This window comes from Periplaneta americana, chromosome 6 (assembly GCF_040183065.1).
Source record: "Periplaneta americana isolate PAMFEO1 chromosome 6, P.americana_PAMFEO1_priV1, whole genome shotgun sequence".
Classification (NCBI taxonomy): domain Eukaryota; kingdom Metazoa; phylum Arthropoda; class Insecta; order Blattodea; family Blattidae; genus Periplaneta; species Periplaneta americana.
The window spans coordinates 103,454,962-103,474,009 of record NC_091122.1 but is presented as its reverse complement, the minus strand read 5'-3'; the positions used below and the strand labels follow the sequence as shown (position 1 = coordinate 103,474,009).

Genomic DNA, 19,048 nt, shown 5'->3' with positions numbered 1-19,048 from the left:
ATTCTGATAAATTTCTCCTGAAGAATACAATGGACAAAGTGGTGAAAAGTAATTCCAATTTTATTGAAGTGTTTAGACGAGGGGCGAATTCTTTGGGCTAGAGTGTAAAGAAATGTCTGCAGCAAACCATGTCACAGTAGTTAGGTTATTTAATGAAGCTATGCATTTGCTATGCCCAAACAGGTGCAGAGTATATGAAAAAAGCAGCAAAAGATATTCATAAAGAAATGTTGCCCATGTATGTTGGAAATTGTCTGTCACATCAAACTGTCTACAATGATGCATCATTTCTCTGAAGGCTGGACAATTATCGAACATAGAGTGAGTTGGCCAGCAGTGGCGACTATTACAGAGATAAATATACAATAGCTTGGTGATTTGATCCGAATAAACAGAATGAAGGGGATGTCAGGCTAGTTTGGAAAGTCACAGGTAATGAATTTTGGGTGCATCTTTAACAGCTAGAGACAAAGTGCGCATCAATACTCGAATCAAGTTGCACATGGTACACTCGTACAGAGATGCTGCCATCGTGCAACTGCTGCTTCTTTGTTTCTTTTGTGAGCACATCGATAATAATGTCATCTAGCAGTGACAGTTTCAAATGCGTTTTTCAGAAATGTAGAGTGCTACTTCAATTTATAAGGGGGATAAAGTTACTCGCGTCCATGAAATTCTTTAAGTCATACGTGTCCCATGGGTAGTGCAAAATGAGTAACATAAATGGCTATGCTTCTCAAAAAAATGCTCTTTTAAGAGCAAAACTTTATTGGGAAACAAGATGCAAAATGGGTTAAATGATCCCAAATTGCGGCCATTAGAGAACAACAACAACAACTTCAATTTATAATTTACTTACTGACCCTTCCTGTATTATGAATGATGAAAACATGTACAGTATTTTCATAAAATACAAGAAGAGATTTTTTTGTAAAATTACAATATTTTCCCTTTATACTTGGTAAAATCTGACTATATCGCTATTGTGTGTCATTTTTCAAATAAAGACAATTTGTTTTTAGTAAAAATTATTTTGTTTTTAGTGACAATTATTATATTTCATTCATGTCATTGCCAGATGAACTGACTCGTAAGTACTGCACATGACCAAAGTCTGTTCAGAAGTTTAGAAAAGAACACTGTACACATTTTCTAGGTATAATGGGTTCTAAAAGTAAGTATTTCCTTAAAATCTAGATTTTTTTTGCACTATCACAATATTTACTATTTTCTATTTTGTGTAAATGAAGTAAAACATCTATGTCAGTAGTTGTACTCACTGTGAAGTTCATCGCCATTGACAACAGTGATGGGTTCTACATGGTCGCACAGAGGAACTGTATTGTTTGTACAAAGTTCAATCTCTTTCTCTGCTTGCTCCTTCCAGTTTGGAGTTTTCAGCTTTAGGCTTAAGACGTGCCCACACAACTGAAAACAGCATCATATACTTTTCAGAATCAAGAAAAGGATGTTAATTACCTGGATGTATGCACTAGTGCAGCTGTGTGCGTTACAGAGAGTGGAGGAATTGGGTATTGAGACATGCAATACAATGGAATTGGGAAATTTTGCTTGACTTACACTATAATAGAAACACACAATGAAAATAATATATTTTAAATTAATTTCAGATACCTGAGCATATGAAAAATAAGCTTCTATCTACTGAAATGGATTTCCTGAGAAGATCAGCCATGAAGTCAAGACTAGATAGGGTTAAGAACGAGGATATTAGAAGACTTGTGCATAAAGAGAAAACAGTCATTGAAGAAATACAAAGAAGACAATTAATTTGGTACGGACATGTTCAGCAGATGGAAAACGAAAGACTGCCGAAAACTATCTTGAAATGGGTTCCAAATGGGAGAATAAGAAGAGGGCGACCGCGAGATACATGGATTAAAGGAGTTAATAATGCTATGTCACAGAGAGAGTTACAAGACGGTGATTGGGAGGACAGAAGAAGATGGCAACTAGGATCCGGAAGGCGACCCTTCTCACTGTGAAGCCGGACATATATATATATATATAATTTGATAATCCTCTTATAGATAAAGAAGCATAAAGCTGTCTATATCTCCCTTTTACTAAAGAAAATCTCTGTAATTATATTCATATTAGGACAATATACAGACAAATCTCTTTGAAGCAGAAAATATTACTTTCAGAAAACATATCTCTAATGTGCAGCCATGGAAACATAAAGTGGCCAGGTATGTTTTTTGAACAGAGTGCCAAACAGTCCAATTGTTGGCATAAACTCAACATGCATATAAAACATAATAATACAATTAAAACTAATCCTGCTGTTGTGATATACAAGAACATGCATCGTAATTAAGATTTAGAATGTTGAGAAGTTACATTTGTATGTCTTCCCTTGACCATAGTCTTCGTCTTGTTTGCATTTATCTTCATCTCATACTGCTCACAGCTGTCATTTAGCTCCAGTAGCATATCCTTCAGTATCGTCTCCTCTTCTGCTAACAACGCCATACCATCAGAAAATCTTAAAACACTTTACTCTTCCTTCTACTATCACTCCTCCCATGTTCTGAAAACAGTTCTTCACCAAATCATCCAAGTGGGTGTTGAACAGGATAGGTGATGAAGGGCATTTTTGACATACTCCTTTCCCTATTTCACTTCTCTCTGACATTTCTTCTCCTATCCTGACTTTTTCCCTTCTTGAAGCCAAATTGCCCCTCTTCCAACTGTTCTTCCATCTTAGAATATAAACGTCGATTCAGTATTCGCAGAAGACTCTTTACCGAGTGTGATATCAGGCTGAGAGTCCTGAACTCGTTCTCTTTTCTTGCCATTATTTTTCTTCGGTATTGGAAGCAACACTGTCTCCATAAAATCTTCAGGCCAATACCCTTTCTCTTAGGTTTCATTGCATAATGACAGAATTTCCTTCTTGTCTTCACACAAGCATTTCACTAATTCAATGGGGATTCTATCAACTCCTGTTGCTTTCCCATTCTTCATTTCCCTAAGCGCTAGTTCAAATTCTTTCCTTAAAATTGAAAATCCTTTTTCGTCTTCTGATATGGCTGCTTCGTCTTCTATAGCTAAGTAATCTGGACGATTCCCTGTCTCATATAACTCTTCTACATATTTCGTCCATCTCTTCAGTATTTCTGGTTTATCTGTTATTTCATTTCCGATTTCGTCCTCTATCAATCACATGGATTTGCTGTTCTTGTTTGTGAAGTACAAACATTCTACTTCGTGGTACATTAAATCATATCTCCCTTTTATTTCTAGATCCTCTATTTTTTTACATTTCTCTTTCATCCAATCTTCCTTCGCCTTATTAGTTTCTCTTCTTAGTTCGTTGTTAAGTTTCCTGTAATTTCTTCTACCGTATCTTATTCTGTGTTGATGTTTTTCCATTTTCTCCTTTCCTCCATCTTCTCCAACATTTCCCCTGTGACCAAGGTTTCTTAATTATCACACCTTCTCTGTATCCTATTGTTTCTTCTGCTGTTGTCTGTATACAGCCTTTACTCATTACTATTCTCAGATGTGGATTCTAATGTAGCAGCTTTCTCTTGAAAATTTGAAGGCTATTGTTTCTTCTGCTGTTGTCTGTATACAGCTTTTTAGATGAGTCCAGTACTCATTACTATTCTCAGGTGTGGATTCTAATATAGTGGCTTTCTCTTGAAAATTTGTTTCAAATTTTCTTCTTTTCTCTTCATTCTTCAGTTTTTCTATGTTCAATTTCTTCGTCACTTGTCTTCCTCTTATCTTCTTCAGACAAATATCTACTTCGCCTATCAGCAGGACATGATCTGAGTTAATATCCGCTCCTGGTAAAGTCTTCGCATTTTTGTAAGCAATTTCGGAATCTTATGTAAATTTAATTACTGGGATTTTAAAATAATTTTCATAACTTTAAAAAGTGACAAAAAAAAAATACAACTCATTAAAATTTTTTATCCTCGTGAGGTTTTGAACGTCGAAAATCCACCAGGGAATAATTTCTCAACCAAAACCTTAGTCAATACACCACGAGGTGTAGAAAGAATCATTCGAAAAGGAGAGCACTGTTAAAATACTGAAAATGTTCTAGTTAAAAAAAAAATCGTCATAAATTCAGTAATAATTTATAGTCTAGCTAACATTTGTTTCTCTTTAAGTGAAACTCAGTCTATTTCGTATTTTCCACAACTGGAATTATTGAATAATGTTAATATTATAAAAACACTAATGATGAAATATCAAATAAATAAAATTAAAATTTTTTAAGATTACGTAAATTTAATTTGCTGAAATTTTAAAATAATTTTTATAACTCTATGAACAAAAGCAAAATATAACTTATTAAAATCTTTTATCCCTATGGAGTCTGAATACTGAAAATGCACGTGGGAATAATCTCTCAACTTTTAATTTAATCAATACACCATGAGGTGGAAACAGAATTATTTAATAAGAAAAGCCCTGTAAAAGACTGTTAGTGTAGATTAAAATTGGCATTGCCACTTCAAAGTAATTATCGTCTTTATTTGATTATATTATCATTTTACATATGTATTATTGTTCTATAGCAATGGTCTTTAATACCACAACTCCTTTTATCAAAGTTAAAATCTCATCGAGCATAAAAACAAGCTGTAAGTACCGATTAAAAATCCATATTGTTTATTGTTAGTAAAATAACATGTACAAAAATACAATCTTAATTCTTCCTTGAAGGAGTAAAAACTCGTGCTCAGGGAGTTATCTAAACACATACTTAACACAAATAAAGATAATTATTTGACACAAAGTGGGTCAAGGAAAGAAAAAAAATATATAGAAATAAATTAACTTTAAAAAATACAATTTCAATTTAACATTTTAATTCATACAAATACATATACATATTATACCAATATACAGTATATTCTTTAAAAATTACATTCCTAATGCTATTTTTTAAATTTCTGATACTAAAATTTTCCAAATTTGGGTATTTTTCAATTATTTTATATTACAACCTTGGACCAAAGTAGGTACTATGGCTAAGAGCTATGCTTGTGAAACACTTTGGTTCCTCTAGTAGTATAAAGTCGGATCTTTTAGTTCCATATTTATGATGATACAATTTTAATTTATTGCGATTTTTATGTATAAACTTCAATAAGGCAATATAATAAATTTGTTTAATTTTCAAAACATTAAAATCAGTGAACAAAACCTCGGATGAGTAATCAATTGGTTTATTAAGACATATTTTAATTATTCTTTTCTGAATAAGTATTAGTGAAGTGAGATTAGAATTACAAGCATTTCCCGACCCTAAAATTCCATACTGGAGAATGGATTGAAATAAAGCTAAATAAATTAGACATAAAATATTAACTGGTAAATATGACTGAAGTATAACAAAGACATAAATTGTTTTACGTAATCTATTGCATTAGTATGCAATGTGTTTATTCCATCGTAAATGCTGGTCGATCGTAATGCCTAAATACTTAACTTCTGAGGATTCGATTATGGAAATACAACCACAAGTGTACAGCTGAATTTTAATTTTTGAGAAATCAGATGGCAAATTTGTCTTTCTAAGAGGGTACCTTAAAAAAATAAAATACAAGAGTCATAAATATGACAGTAAAGGTAAAATAAGGCCATTATAATTGCAAACTAAGCCAGGAAAAACAGTAAGGGAATTAACCAAATCTATCTGTCAAGAGATTCGGATTTCATCATTATCTCCATTACACAAAGAACATTTTCAGGCTTCAGGCTTGCATTTCTAAAGAATGTGGTTTAAATGTAATAGGCTAGCATTTTAAATTTATTTTACATTTTCTCTTGAAAGTAATATTTCACTACAGTCTTACATTATGCTTAATATTTGCGTGCGTGCACACGCACGCACACACACAGTGTGTTAAAAAGTATGGAATATTACCCGTAACTTCTTAAATTTTAATTTCACAAAAAAATGTTTTGTACAAACGTTGTTGGAGATATACTATACAATGTGATGCCAATGTTCGAAAAAAGCTAGTTGTTCACGCATACAGAGTGTGACAGTAAACTTTAGTTTCTAAATGACACTCTGTATTAAAATTTACATATTCCGAATCTCCATTAAATGTTACGTATCAATGTGTAGAAATTTTATCCATTCACCCGTTTTATGTCTCAACTATTTATTAAACTCATTTCGTGGACTTCAAACTTGAGACAAGTATGTAAAATCATATGTATCGAATATGTATCAAATATAAATGAGGTCTCGCCCACCTCATTGCATATTACATGACTAGTGTGAACTAGTCAGTTTGTTTTATTACCATTAAGTACGAGAAAAATTCGCATCGGCACCGGGAATCGAACCCAGGACCTCTCAGCTGTGCGCACTGAGTGCTCTTAACCAACTGAGCCATGCCGGGACACAATCCACGACGCCAGCCGAACTCCTCTCGTAGTATTATGTTACGGCCTTACTACCTGCATTTAAGACAATACACGTCATATATATACAGGAGAGCATATTAAATGACTTTATGGCCATATTCAACAACAGTTTCTGAAAACTGTTAACATTATATATGTATCGAATATGAATGAGGTCTCGTCCACCTCATTGCATATTACATGACTAGTGTGAACTAGTTAGTTTGTTTTATTACCATTAAATACGAGAAAAATTCGTACCGGCACCGGGAATCGAACCCAGGACCTCTCAGCCATTCTAAACAAACTTCAAATTATGGAATGTTCCTCAGAAAGATTATTTCCGATAATTTTACAAAACTAAGTTATTACCTGAGTAGTTCCCTTTTTGGCAGCAGCAAGTGCGCACTGACCATCTCTGAATGTGACCCACATAGTGTCTTCTACAAACCGAACCAGTATCACCTCACCTATCTGCGATAGTTCTTGCAGGAGTACCATCATGAAGTTGTCATCAAACACATCTTCACCACTCATTTCGCTGGTAACCTGCGAACAGAACAAGAGCATGCATCACGGCATAAAATCACACATTTTGAACGAATTCTGGGTTTTCTTGAGCAGGTTCACTTCGAACTACTGTAGCTTTATCTGTAGTATAAGAAAACTCTATATTTTGAATATTTATTATTCCGAATTGTAAAGTATACAAAGAACATTTCTGAATAGTAATGCTTTCAACTGCAATATTCATCTGAACAGTCATGGTCAGGTTTAAGGTAAAGACTGACCTCAAATTTTTATGATGAGCTGAGCAATAGCTGGGTTCTAGGCTTAGGGAATCGAACCTTGGACTACTTAAATATGATATATCCTATTTATTGGCAGATTCTTCAGCATTTTAGGTTCGAGTTCAATCCATGTATTTTATATTATTCATCATACATGCTGTAGAGTCGATAACTTTTCTGATATGGCTCTTGTGAACACTGATGACGATGACAGACTCTAGCTGTGCAGCCTTATGCACATCCATTTTCGAAGTAATCTCCCCGAGATACAACGCAATTCTGCCAGCATTGATACAATTATTGAAAATACTCTTAAAGAACTTTTGCATAAAAGCATAAAAACACTAGAGCTGCAACTATACAGTTGAACAATGAGAGTGAGTATAATTATCTTTATGTTACATTAAATACATTTGTTACTTAAAACACAGCACAATGAACCATGGTTTCCTCATCATACACTTACTGAAGCATTTTCAAAGTTCCTGCCACTGTTTTGACAAAGTTTAGTAAACGCACACTGTTCAAGAGCTAGTATAATAAACATATTACGGTACTATCACGTAGCCAACTTAACACCAACTAGTGTTGCCTACACATTAGAGAAGATTACGTACATCAAGCACATGGCACTACATGTATAATTCATCCTAAAATACTGTCCACAATCGTGTCACATGGCTGCTGGTCCACAGAATTACTGACACAGAACATAGTTCACAGAATATTTCACTTACTATATGGATGATAGGTATAGGTGCATTCTACAGAAATTATACAATGATGACAGAATAAATATTATCATCCAAGAAAATCTAGTCTAATATTTTCATTCACTCGGTTTTCCATCTTTATCATATCAGAATTTAAATACAGTTATCTGGATTGAAAGTCAATATAGTATTCCTTTGGTGAATTTCCATTACTAGCTAATTTCCATTTCAACACCCAAAATGCATCTTCTGAAGTGTTGGTCACTGCATCAGGGGCGTACCTAGGACTTGGTTTTGGGGGAGACTTCAGATAATACACTATATTTGTAATCTTACCATAAGAGCATATAATGTATAGCTAAAATTAACTTAAATATTAATTTCATTTGTTACAAATATTTTCAAAGAAAAGAGCTTACATTTACAACACAAATATACTACCAAATGAAGCAAACTAACTTACAAAATATGAGCCTAATGAAAGATTTTAGTAGATCTGCTCGCCTGCTACTTGTTCTAAAGTACAGTACTCAAACCTCATTTTTAGAATATGTCACATTTCAAAAGATTGGGTTTTATAGAAAGTCACATATATTTAAAGTAAAAAATCAAGCCTTTTGCACCTTCATAGTCACAGCATCATATCACTGCCACATTGAAAGCAGGTAACTTTGTATACTGTATATATAATGCCTAGAAAGAAAAATCTATTGATTTAAGTAATTATGATGGAAACAGAACTCAGGCTTTGGAAAATAGGAAAAAACTCAAGCCAATAATCGAAACAGTCATACTAAGTTGATAACAGGATGTGCTGTTAAGTGGTCATAGAGACCATGGTGAATTTGATGTCTAAACCCCCAGTAGAGAATTAAAGAAATATTATTGCTATTCTAAGAGCTGGTATTAATGCGGGAGATAGTGTGTTTACAAACCATTTTTTCGAGTTATGATAGAAATGCTACTTAGGCTAAGTTGGAATAGCCAAAACCAAACCATAGAATCTCTTGTTTAGCAAACATATTATTTGACGTTATTGTTGGAAATAAATGATTATTATGATTATTATTACTATTATTATATTTAAAAGTAAAAGGCTAACAACAGCTGAAATGAGGTTTATGAGATGGACAGTGGGATACTCATTGCTTGAACACCATAAAAAATGAAGACATGCCAAAAGAACTAAAAATAGATCCTATAGTTTATTCTGTTACCTCTGATTGAAGTTCTCGCTGATATGTATATCTATTACTGTGGGGAGCTCACGAGATCAGCCCTGATAGGAATGTGGAGTAATGCCAATCCTACACACAGGCAATAGCCAGCGTAACGCCGCTCTTGCTCGCAAAAAACGACATGACACACTACTAACTACATTACAGTAACTAACCAATGTGAAAATATTGGATCAACTTTTAAAATATAAACCAACAGTTTAACTTATACAACACACCCACACACAGCTAGTCTCAAACTATCTGATATTTTCAGCCACAGTACAATTAAACATCATGTGCTGAGAGTGATGTTATCTGTTTAGTATCATAAGGCATACTCATAACAACTTATCTTATCTCCAGTGAATTCTAGGAAAAGTGGTACTACATTCATCAATACCTCCCCGCACCGCATCTAATTCAAATACACCTCGCAGAGACTTTCTCGTCAGCTCCTCACAATAGCAGGCAGTACATCACTTAACGATATGTGTCAGAGGAAGAACAATAAATTGTTTGTATGCATCTGAAGTTTGATTTAGTGGAATATGTAGCTAATTGGCAATGTATGCATTGGACAAGGAAAGAAACTGGCCACCATACCCCATTATCTCCTGGCCTAGTTGCCTCATGAATGATGCCTTATTGGTGTTACTTATGAGGTTCATATCTGTCTTTGGACAGTTGACTAAACAACAACAAACAACAGTTTATTCTGTTATTATGGATCGTACTAGATGGCTTGGACAAATTTATTCTTGCCTATATACCAAAAGGAAGGAAAAATTTGGGAAGATCATGAAAATGGTCATTTGCATGAAATTCTCGTACATTTGACCCCGTTTTCGTACCTCATACAAACAATCGAAATTCATGTGATTCTGTAACTAAATAGTTTGAGATGTGAATGGTGCAAGATATTTCTCAGTTGTTTCAGATGATACTAGTGATATGTTTTCACTTGAATAATTTTCTCTTTTTGCGCACTACATAAATTATGATGGCTTGAAAGGGTACATATATGAAGGTGGTTCGAAAAGTAATGCACAATAATTTTTTTTTCTGCATTGGTATTGTAGCTGGGATATTGACATTTGACCGAGATATAGTTTGAAGTTTTCACTACAGACACAATTTGTTTTGCATGTGCAGCTCTAGCGAGAGAAGTGTGAACTACGCAACAAAGATGGCACGCATGTTACTGTCGTCAACTTGTGAAGAGCAGCAAAGTGTTCTGCGATTTTTGTGGGCTAAAGGACATAACCCAACTGAAATTCACAGGGACATGTGTGGCCTGTACAGAGAAGACTGTATGGACCATAGCAACATCTCCAGGTAGTGCGCATTCTTCACAGATGGTCATGAGAACCTTTGTGATTCGCCACGTTCCGGGTAGCCGGTAACAGCTGCAACCCAGTGGAATGTCACAGACATTGAGGCGGCAATTTTGAATGACTGGCAGATCCAACTGCGAACCTTATCTCAGCAGTTCAACATTTCATATGGTGCGGTGTACGATATCGTGCATGACACATTGAAATTTCATGAAGTTAGTGCCCGCTGGGTGCCTAAGAACCTGACAGACAACCACAAGGGCCAGCGAATGATGACATGCTTGGACCACTTAAGGCGTTATGCTGCAGAAGGGCATGGCTTTCTGAAAGAAACTGTCACTGGTGATGAGTGAGGGTATCACTACATGCTCGAAACAAAGTAGGCCTCTATGGAGTGGAAACATGCTGCTTCCCCAGTAAGAAAAAATTCAAAGTGATGCAATCTGCTAAGAAAGTGCTTGTGACAGTGTTCTGGGATATGCGTGGTGTTTTGTTGATGGATTTTGCTAAATACGGGACCACTGTGAATGCTGCAGCCTACATTCAAATGTTAGTAAAGTTGCATCGTACTCTTCGTGACAAATGCCATAACATTAATGCTGATGATGTCAAACTTCTTTATGACAATGCTCGTCCCCATGTTGCGGCTTCTGTTCGTGAGAAAATCAACACATTTGGTTGGGAGGTGCTCCAGCATTCACCATACAGGCCAGACTTTCATCTGTTTGGTCCCATGAAAAAATTCCTTTGCTTTGCGACCGATGCAGAAGCGCAATTGACTGTCTGCAGATGCTATACGCCAACCGAACGGACTTCTATGAACAGGGTATACTGAAACTGGTACCACGATGGGAGAAATGTGTTGAGAAACTTGGCGCCAATGTAGAAAAGTAGCTAAAAGATATGAGTTCATTTGTGTAGTTTTTATTTTTGTTTACCTATTAAACGTTTCTTTTAATTACTGTGCATTACTTTCTGATCCACCCTCGTATATACAATATATATGAGAAATTTTTATAATTTATGCCTCTAGAGAATGTAAAAGGTGAAAGTTTAGCCGAAACAATTGGATGGGCTAAAAGAGTACAATATCAATACAGAATAGATATATCTAAGAGGTCATGGGTACGATGGAGCGACTGTCATGAATGGTCTAATTATTTGCCTCACGCTCGCTATGGCATGTTCACACACTACCGACAGGAGCGTTGCAAGTGCTTTCAGTCAGACTATATAGGGCTATCAACACTCAAAGATTTCTAAATTGTAAATATCACCAAAACATCATTATAATCACCTGTAGAAGTGAAAGTAGAGGAACTTAGCTTGAGAATGAAAAATTATTTCCATTTTACTGAAAACACACAAAAATCTGATTCTTGGTGGGGGAAGGGAGTTGAGCTCCCTTAGTCTCCCTTCTAAGGGTGCGCCACTGTACTACATAATACACAGAAGTATCATATCTGTTTCTCCTCACTAACACTTAAACTAAAATTAAAAAAGCATATACATTGTAGAGACAAGAAATCTACCTATTTCTGATTCTTACATCCTGTACATGTACATACCTGAACAACAATTGTGGCATCTGGAGGTCCCAAGTCCTGGATTACTTCCATGAAGACTTGACTCCTTCTGGAGTCATTTACGTGAAAAATTTCGATGTCTATGAGAGCAATGACTGGTCGATGATCACTCTGTTTCAGTTCAGCCCTTCCATAATGAACAAGTCTTCCTGGATTCCAATCCACGGGCAAATCTGCAGAAATAGCAAGTTCATTAATTCCCAACGCCACTGAGTAAGCTCTCTGCAAATTCATAATTTCTACAAGGTACCTACTTCGAAAATTTGAGCATATCCACAGATAACAAAGGCACACTGTCAATGGATAAATATGCAATTATATTTATATTATTACGATGTACCAAAGTATGATATTTCCGTGCAGAAATTCTCCGTCATCATATGATGAAGGATGAGTGGACTGGAGAAAAATTCTCTCTGGTACCAAGATTTGGACCCAGATTTTCAGCTCTGCATGCTGACGCTCTATCCGCTAAGCCACACCGGGTTCCCATCCCGATGTCGGATCGAATCCTCTCAGTTTAAGTTCCATCTCATGGGTTCCCTCTAGTGGCCTACCCTCATGCACTGCATCATGGATGTATGAGAGTGACACAATGTCCACACATGTGCAGAGATGGAACTTAAACTGAAAGGATTCGATCCAACATCGAGATGGGAATCCGGTGTGGCTTAGCGCATAGAGCGTCAGCACGTAGAGCTGAAAACCAGGTTCAAATCCCGGTGGTGGAAAGAATTTTTTTCTGTTCCACTCATCCTTCATCATATGATGACGCAGAATTTCTGCACAGAAATATCATATGTACTTCAGTACATCATAATAATATATATGCGAAAAATAATCACTTAGTGATTTAAGACGGCGCTTATTCTGTCGGATCCTGGCCACTTAGTCACTCATAATGAGTGCACCTCTGCACATGTGTGGACATTGTGCCACTGTCATACATCCATGCCACAGTGTATGAGGGTAGGCCACTAGAGGGAACCCAAGAGGTGGAACTTAACCTGAGAGGATTCAATCCGACATCGGGATGGGAATCCAGTGTGGTTAGCAAATAGAGCATCAACATGCAGAGCTGAAACCCGGGTTCAAGTCCCGGTGCCAGGGAGAATTTTTCTCCGTTCCACTCATTCTTCATCATACAATTATATTTAGTTAAGTGACCTAACAAAAGAAAATTGATTTAATTATTCTCTTTTAATAAGTTAACACGGAATCATTGTAATGCATGGTTCCTGATATCACATATATATCTGATTGACCATTCCCATGTTATGAAATGGCAACATAAAATGAGAACAATCACAAGAGCCTCTACTGTGAAAAAAACACTTTTTGGTAACAACCGCTAGTTGGAGGTACAGTTGCTCCATGCAATTCAATAAAGGTTATAAGTACCTTCTTTTGCAGTTGCTAGATGGCAGCATAGTGAAATTGATAAAAGTGGTTACCTTGAAAGTTCATTATTAGGCTGATCAATCTGTTACATGTGATCAGGAGCATGGTCTAGTGATTACCATATTTGCCTCTCTTCTGACACAATGTCAGGCATTCAAATCCAACTGAGGATGATAGATAAAAATTCGAAGTATAGTTTCTATTGTGTGAGAAACTAAAGCTATTGGGTCCACAAATATATTTACTGCATTTGAAAGATTCTTGTTTGTTATTTATATAATTATTATCTGGCACAACAGCAACCCAGTAATCTTGACACATTAATTGCAGAAGCCTCTAAGACAACTACGACAATAGGAGTGCATAAGCACAATTTGCACATAGGAGGCAGCTGTAGTCTGTCACTTGATTGTACAGTTTCCATAGAAAAGAATGAGATGATTGAATATTCCTAAGTCCCAGATGTAGGACACTGAGCATAATCGGAGACCAGAGCACTGATACACAACATAACGAATAATGAGTTACTTAAATTCAGGCTATTTGGTTTGTTACTAGAATCGTTCCTAAATTCACTTCAAAAACTGCAAAAAAATATGCTAATATGACGTAAATAATAGATAAATATATATATAAATTGTGTAGTTAAATCGACATTGGACCTTCATGACTAGATCGACACTCCACACAGAAAGCAAAACTTTCGTGTTGTTTCAATAGCTCAGACGCTAAAACTTCTGCGTGTTGCGTAGAAGAGTGCGAGTGCGATTCCTAGTTTACAAAACGATTTTTTTTTTTTGTCTAAATAACGTTGAAATAGCTAAATAAAGTTTAAATATAGTTTTACTAAGTCCTGAGATTAAGCATTAATGATCGCAAACAATATAAAATTACAAATTATAATATTATAAACGTTAATCTAATGAATGCATTTACACTATTTATATTAAAAACTAACAATCAGAATGAAATTTAAAAAAAAATATTCCTAAGCCACACAGACAAACTTTTCCAAAGGTTTAGAGTCCTTAGGCCTATGCCATTTTTTGAGTAATTATTACAATATTTTATTAGTAGCTTTCCCTTATGTGTAAGAAATGCACTCGCACAAAACAATTTTTGTTGAAAGTGTGGCTTTGGATTATTTCATTCTCACCCCTTCAGTTGATTATAACTACGTGTTTGCAATAGTGTTTAATTTAATGTGCATTCAATTTTATTCATGTTATGATTGAATGAAAAAGCACTGTTGCAGTTATTGACTAATTAGTTATATTAATACTAATTATTAAATGCGTCTGTTAAATAACGAATTGCAGTATCTTTTGCAAAATCTTGAATGTTTAAGTTGTCAATCATATTTATGTACTACATACTATAAGGCGTTAAAAAAACACGAGACGTTTTGGTTATACAGTGGAACCGACATGCTACTGTACTCGTATGAGCTACCAAGACATGACAGTGACATTAGCAGCAGTCCAGAATTTAGATCCTACAGCAGACATTTGACATTCTGTACAGAGAAGCAATGATATTTTGTGACCCGAGCTATGTTGTGAAATCGTGGCCTTAAGTGGCTGCCTTTTTCGTGATCCTTCTTCTGGTCCTTGTCCTTGTTGTGGTTCTTGTAACAATTCTTGTTGTATTTGTTATGGTACTTATCGTGGTTTTGGTCCTTATCGTGGTTCTTTCATATTCCTAGTCGTGAACGATATCATAGTCGTTATTGTAATCTTGTCGTGGGCCTTTCCGTTGTCCATGTCGTCATCATTATCGTAGTCCTTGTCGTTTTTCTCGTGATTCTTATCGTCATCTTGTTGCCTTTGTTGTAGTCCTAATCATGGTCCTTGTTGTCTTTGTCATGGTTCTAATCGTGGCCTTGGTGCTTGTCGTAATGTTTGTCATGGTTCTTGTTGTGTCTGTGTCGTAGTCTTGATTGTTATCAGTATCGCGATGCATGTCCTGAGCCTTACTGCAGTCGTTATTTTTGTTTTTGTGTTCGTCTGTTTCGTGGTCCTATAATAGTGGTTGTTTCTTTGCCATAATACATTTTCGTGGTCATTACTGTTGTCCAAGCCATGGTGTTTTATTGCGATCATTGCCATGGTGCATGTCATGGTTCATGTCATATTTATTGTGGTCCTTGTCCTTATCAAGGTCCTTATAGTGGTCCTTGATGTCTTTGCCATGGTCTTTATCGTGGTCATTGTTGTCTCTGTTGTGGATATTCTCTGCTTTGTTGGGGTCCTTATCATAGTGCTTGTTTCCATTGTAATGGCTTTTTTCGATCTTGTTTTTGTCATGGTCCCTATCGTGGCCTTGGTCCTTATCGTGGCCTTGGTCCTTATCGTGGTCCATGTCGTGATTCTTATAGTTGTCTCTGTCTTTGTCCATTTCGCGTCCTTATATGTCCTAGTTGTCTCTAGCATGGTCCTTACCATGATAATTGTTCTCTTCGTCATATTTTTTTATTGTGAACATTATTGTCTTTGTCGTGGTCCTAGTTGTCATTGTAATGGCCCTTATCGTTCTTTCTGTTATTGTCATGGTTCTTATCGTGGTTCATGTCGCGATTATTATCGTGGTTCTTGTCTTCGTCCATGTGACACTTCTTACATTGGTCCTTGTCTCTGGCATAGTCCTTATCGTGATCCTCATTCTTTTTGTCATGTTTTTTATCGTGATCATTGTTGCTTTTGTCATGATCTTTGTTGTTATTGTAATAGCCCTTATCTTACTCCTTGTCCTTGTTACAGTATTGGTCCTTATCGTAGTCAGTGTCGCGGTCATTAAAGAGGTTCATGTTATGGTTCTTATCATCCTGAACCTTGTGGTGCATGTTGTGGACCATGTCGTAATCCTTATCATAGTCGTCGTCTTTGTCCCTATCGTGATTCTTATAGTGGTCCGTATTCTCCTTTGCATAGTCCTTATCACTGTCTTGGTCTTTATGAACCTTATCGTAGTGTTTGTCATGGTCTTTATCGTGATATTTATGATAATGTTTGTCGTGAACCATGTCGTTATTCTTACCGTGGTCCTTGTCTTTATTCTGTTGTTGTCATGGGTCTCAACATCGTCCTTGTCTTTGACGAAGTCCTTATGGTGATTATTCCGTGGTCCATGTCATGGTCCTTTCATGATCATTGCCATAGATCTTGTAATGATCCTTGTTGTCTTTGCCATGGTTTTTATCGTGGTCATTGTTGTCTTTGTCATGATTCTTATCGTAATCCTTGTCTTTGTTGTGGCCTTTATTGTGGTATTTGTTGTATTTGTTATGATCCTTATCATGGTCTTGGTCCTTATCGTGGTTCATGTCGTGACTCTTATCATGAACCTTGTCCTTATTGTGGTCTAAATCGTAATTATTATTGTGGCCCTTGTCTATCCATATCGCGTTTCTTATATTGGTTCTTGTTTTCCTTGTCATGGTCCTTATCGTGATCCTTATTATTTCGTCGTGGTCCTTGTTGTCTTTTACATGTCCCTTATCGTGATCTATGTTGTCTTTATTGTGGTCATTGTTGGCATTATAATAGTCCTTATTGTCCTCCTTGCCGCTTTTGTCATGGCCCTTAATAAGTATTTTTTGTCTTTGTCATAGTCATTATCTTGGTAAATTTCGAAGTTCTTATCGTGGTCCATGTCGTGATATTTATCGTAATTCTTGTCGTGGTGTTTGTCGTGTTTCTTGTTGTAGTATATTATCATGGTCCTGATTTTGGTCCTTATCGCGGTCCTTGTTGTCTTTCTAATAGTCCTTTTCTTGGTCCTGGTCCTTTCAATCCTTATGGTGGTCTGTGTCGTGGCATAATCCTTGTTGTTATGTTTGTCATGTTTCTTGTATGTAACCATGGTCCTGATCTTTGTCCTTGTCGTGATCCTTGCTGTTTTTGTCCTTACAATGTTCCTTGTCTACATTTGTCATTTCAAAATTAATATTGTTTTTGCACTTTTGCAAATGACTTTCATGTTACATGGTATATTTCAATCTTTCATTAAAGGTAAACGATCAAGGATGTAAAAAGAGACCTACACCAGAAACACACACACAACTGATAACATTTTGCACTGGTGTGCACTTTGGAGTAGAATGAAAATAGGCCTACGCATGCACGACAGGATGTCTTCCTGGCTACGTCGATATCGAGTGAACCGCGCTGTAGAACTTTAACTTCCGACAACCAAGAGCCGACTCATTATTTTTAAGGGAAACTGTACATGCTCCACTGACACCAAGTGCACATGATGAGGGAATGACAACCAAGCAAGGGGTACATGAAAAGACAGAAGCGTAAATGTTGTTAACCCCGACTGGAGAATGACATTCCTTTTTCGGAATGCAAATTGAGAATATGCTCAATGTATAATATGCAAGAAGCAGGTGATGTGCAGACAACATAATTTAAAATGGCACTATGTAAATTTGAAGCCTAGGAACCATCCATGTTTGGTGGTATATGTGCTTGTGAATAGTTTTTCTTTACAATGAAGTGTATGAAGCCAAGACTGAGAGAAAACATAAAGGATACAAAATTAAAAGCTGTTTTGCGGCTTGCAGCATCAAAATCTCTAAATCTAGATATTGCAAAAAATGACTGAGAAACAAAGAAATTCCCATCTCGCAGAGGTACAGATACACAGGTCTTGTCGTTATACTGTTCGAAAACATAAAAACCGTTCTTTTATTATAGAGTAAGTAAGTTCGAAGGATTGGAGGACTGTTGCACAGGACAGAGACAGATGGCAATGCCTACTGAGGGAGGCCAGGGCTCATAATGGGCTGTAGTGTCAATGATGATGATGATGAAGTTTGAAGTATCTAAGACAGTGCAGTGAAGTAGAAATTCGTATGACATCCTGCTAAAATCAAAACGAAGATAAAAACTGTAACGAATTCTCTTAATTAAACAAGTTTTTATATAACATAAACCTGTTGTTTTAGTAAATTTTGGCTTAAGCAGTGTGCAAACCATAATAAAATATCTATTTACTATGATCCAATAACAATTATTGGCCTTGTTACATTCTGTTGACAAAAAACAATGTTTTTTCTCCTTAATTTCGTCTGCCAGAATAATTCAATTAATTTTCTTAAGTAACATGTTATAAGTACTACATATTTCTCGAAATAAAATATATACTCTCTCGAGTAATGGCAGACAGTGAATAACCACGCGAATGAGGCTCTTGACTAAACAGTGATTTTTAGCAGGTGAGTCTGTATACAGGCCAAATATTTTTAGCACAGATTTATTTCTTTGTACTAAGCTTTACATTTGTCTGTACATTTTATCAACATGTCTCCCTGTGGCCCAAAAATCGAGCAAATTGAATCTACCGTGCAACGAGTGGTGAAGGACGCGCTACGGGACATGCTACAAGACGTGGGCATGGTTCGAGTTTTTGCCGACACGATCAAGGACGCGGTGACGAGTGCAGTGGTGGTGGAACTCCAGAAAAATCTCGACTTCAACAAAGACTTAATTAGTGACTTTAAAAGTGCTCTGGAGCAAAAAGATCGTCGGATCGAGGAGCTAGAATACAAACTGGACGATTTGGAACAATACCAGCGATGCCAGTGTCTGCATA

At 36.1% G+C, this 19,048-nt stretch overlaps 1 protein-coding gene across 3 annotated transcripts in view; it reads right to left on the bottom strand.

The window, feature by feature from the left end:
• Nucleotides 1-19,048, bottom strand: part of Synj (synaptojanin) — a 137,345-nt gene that overhangs the window by 34,845 nt on the left and 83,452 nt on the right. For all 3 annotated transcript variants that reach the window (XM_069828632.1, XM_069828631.1, XM_069828634.1), the window contains exons 17-19: nt 12,032-12,222; nt 6,778-6,954; nt 1,281-1,428 (exon numbers count right to left, since the gene is read on the bottom strand). In XM_069828632.1, coding sequence (XP_069684733.1) covers nt 1,281-1,428; nt 6,778-6,954; nt 12,032-12,222 — 516 coding nt within the window. The remainder of the gene's footprint in view (nt 1-1,280; nt 1,429-6,777; nt 6,955-12,031; nt 12,223-19,048) is intronic.